At 47.3% G+C, this 3,320-nt stretch overlaps 1 protein-coding gene across 1 annotated transcript; it reads left to right on the forward strand.

The window, feature by feature from the left end:
• Positions 1 to 246: 246 nt before the first annotated feature.
• LOC310947952 (zinc finger E-box-binding homeobox 1-like) lies at positions 247 to 2,229 on the forward strand (the record flags this gene model as incomplete). Its single annotated transcript, XM_083914939.1, has 1 exon — positions 247 to 2,229. One exon carries the CDS (start codon positions 247 to 249, stop codon positions 2,227 to 2,229), a length of 1,983 nt encoding a protein of 660 aa, XP_083771065.1.
• Positions 2,230 to 3,320: the final 1,091 nt, after the last annotated feature.

Genomic DNA, 3,320 nt, shown 5'->3' on the forward strand with positions numbered 1-3,320 from the left:
TGTAATATATATTGTTTCATGCACTTTCTGTGCACTTTTTGAGTTAATTGCGGCTTAAGATGTACTTTGCTGGTGAATCTCATTATTAGCACAGGCATTTATTAGTCTACTAGAATTCGCAAATAATTAAAGGTGCATTTTGGCTAAATGTATGCTGTAATTTGTGTTTTTTTGTTAGGCACCTTAACCGCAATTGAGTCTTTACTACAAGTATAGCTCTCTTAACGTATTAATATGTTGAGGATCATGGCGGATGGCCCCATGTGTAAGCGCAGAAAAGGGGCAAACCTGAAGAGGAGCACCGTGATGGACTTCAGTAATGGCTTGGAAGCCATTTCAGACTCTGATGATGACAAGCTACACATTGTGGAGGTGAACAGCCTGCAGCAGCCTGAGGCCGCCAACGCTGATGGTACCAAAATGCAGGACAGCCATGACACAACTGCAACAGTATTACCCCACAGCGGTTCCTTGAATGGCGTGAAGGAAGAGTGTGTGTCAGAAGATGAAGAGGAGGCAGACAAGGACACTTTAGTGGATGAGATTCTCCAGCAGGGAGCCACAGCCATCATCTATCCTGAAGCCCCTGAAGATAAACAGAGCCCAGAGACAAGAGGCGCTGATGAAAGCGGCACACCTGATTCCTTCTCCCAGTTGCACACTTGCCCCTACTGTTCCCGGGGCTACAAGTGCAACGCCTCGCTGAAGGAGCACATCAAGTATCGCCACGAGACCAGCAAGGACAACTACAGCCGCTCGCACTGCATCTACGCATTCACCTACCGAGCGCAACTGGAGAAGCACATGAGCCACCACAGGGGCACCAGGGAGCAGCGTCACATTTCCCAGTCAACATGTGGATCAGGAGAAACGGGTAGAATCCGCAAATTCATGTGTACCGAATGTTCCAAGGCCTTCAAGTATAAGCACCACCTGAAGGAACACCTGCGCATTCACAGCGGTGAGAAACCATATGAATGCTCAAACTGCAAAAAGCGATTCTCCCACTCTGGCTCCTACAGCGCCCACATCAACACTAAAAAATGTGTCGGTGCAGCTTCCACCAATAACAGGGCTCGAACTTCAATCAATCACCCTCTACTCACCACCCAGAGCACACCGGCCCGTGTGATTCTTAAAGAGAAGACTCAAAGCAACTCCCTTCAGGAACAGCTGTCTGTCAACCAGATCAAATCTGAACCTGTGGAATACCAGTGCAAGGCTGTGATTGCGGCACCGGCAACTTCAGCCGGTACCAACAGAGTGGTGAACAGAGAGATGGCACAGCCAGCTGTGGTTCCAGCTGCACGTCTGCCTCAGGGTCTGGCTATGGTCCTGCCAATAGTTGGCCTCATGTCACCCATCAGCATCAATCTGAATGACTTGCAGAACGTGCTTAAGGTGGCGATGGATGGAAATGTGCTGGGTACAGCTAACGGGGGGGTGACGCAGGGGAAGCAGGGAATTGTAGTCCGGCAGCCCCAGCAGCAGATCATCAGCCTGCCAGCCTTTGTGGATCACAACGGCACAACAAAGATCATGAACTACAGCATCAGCCCTGCTGTCGCCACCACTGCCACGACCCAGTCTGCACTGCTTGTTGCCAAAAACAATCCTGCCCCCCCTCCCACTGTCGCCACTCCTGCAGCCCCAACCAAAACAGATAAACCCGCAACCCAAGAGGTGGCCGACCTTGCCATTGTAAAGGAAGAGCCAGAATCAGTTGCCATCACAGACTGCGAGACAGAGGCAGTCACACAGACAGAAATGAAAACCATTAAGACTTTGTACGGCCAAACAGCTCAGATGCCAAAAGTCAACTACAACAGCACATGTTTACTATGTTATGATTGTCCCAACAATCTTGAGGCGTTACACCTCCTCCACCACTGCAAAGCAGCCAACGGGGAGGCCGTTGACTCTGCCGCTTTGGACCCCTCCTTTGCTGCTCTGTTAAGAGAAGCAGGGGTGATGCTGGAGGAACCACCTGTGGACGACCTCCTCTCACTCCTCAAGACCTGCTTCTCCTCCAATGTCAACCCCAGCGAGGAGGAGCTGACTAAGATTTCCGAGTCTGTCAGTATTCCCATTGATATAATCAGAAAATTGTTTGCCGAGATTAACTCTGTAAAAAAATTGCGCAAATGTCACAATGATGCTACTGCGGTTTCCAAAAACACTGAAACCACAAATTACAGCGTACATTTTGTCAAATTGCACCTTAAATAATTTGCAAATACTAGTAGACTGTAATAAATGCCAGTGCTAATCGTGAAATTTACCAGCGAAGTACATCTTAACCAGCAGCTAAGCTGTAGCAATTAACTCAGAAAGTGCACAGAAAGTGCATGAAACAATATAAATTACAGTCTCTTTAATACAACAACATAACAGAACATGTTTGTTTATCAGCAATGTCTTTTTTTAAGCCTGTTACATGTGCCGTTTTCCAGTTACTAACAACTTTAGCAGAATTAAAATGGGATTTTACATGGCTTTTATTAGCATCGAAGCTAGTGGACTTCAAGATGTTAATTAGCCGCATGCTAACGGCTGGCTCAACTCACTGGTGCAATGCAGCAGCACATAGGCCTGGGAATGGCGTCCAGCTTACTGTGGACACCAAGCCCCCACCACGGCAACTTTCTGGTTGATCAAATAAGGAAATTCCAAAAACTGTTTCTCATGGACCCCCAAGTTAAATACGCCGTTTTCACAGCATAGTTAAACCTATTTAAGGCCTGGTGAGAAAAAACATTCTCGTCTGTATGTTTAAGTCATATCTCCATGACAATACTGAGGGGGTGAATTTTTTTGTACCAGGCTAGTTTTTATTTTACTGGAGGTTAAAGTTTATGAATAATTAGGGACACAGCGTGTGGCGTCACAGCCAATGGCCCTCTCTTCGCCTGAGAGGTTAATTGTCAGGATTAGCATGCTAAGTCCGTCATCTGGACCTGTACTACGGTCATACGTGTGGTGGTGTTACCATAAGTGACAAGCTAGTTTGCTCTTCGGTCAACTGTACAAACAGATGGTCCAGGGACACACAGTGTTAGCTCTGGTTATGCTAATTAAATAGCCACACTTGCACCATAACTTGAATATAGCATGCTATCGATGGCAAAAACACTAGATGCTAATCTGGAGCACCAGGAGGATTTGGGCCACGAGGGTCTGTGTTTTACAGTCTGGGCATATATCATAAAAGCTGGCTGCCTGCACTTCAATTCCGGAGCCGGTGTGTTTCCCACTAGACTGACACAGAAATGCCTTTACTTGACTCCCGGAGCCGGTGTAATCTCTGCTAGAGACACGGA

Source organism: Echiichthys vipera (assembly GCF_963691815.1).
Source record: "Echiichthys vipera genome assembly, chromosome: 6".
Lineage (NCBI taxonomy): Eukaryota > Metazoa > Chordata > Actinopteri > Perciformes > Trachinidae > Echiichthys > Echiichthys vipera.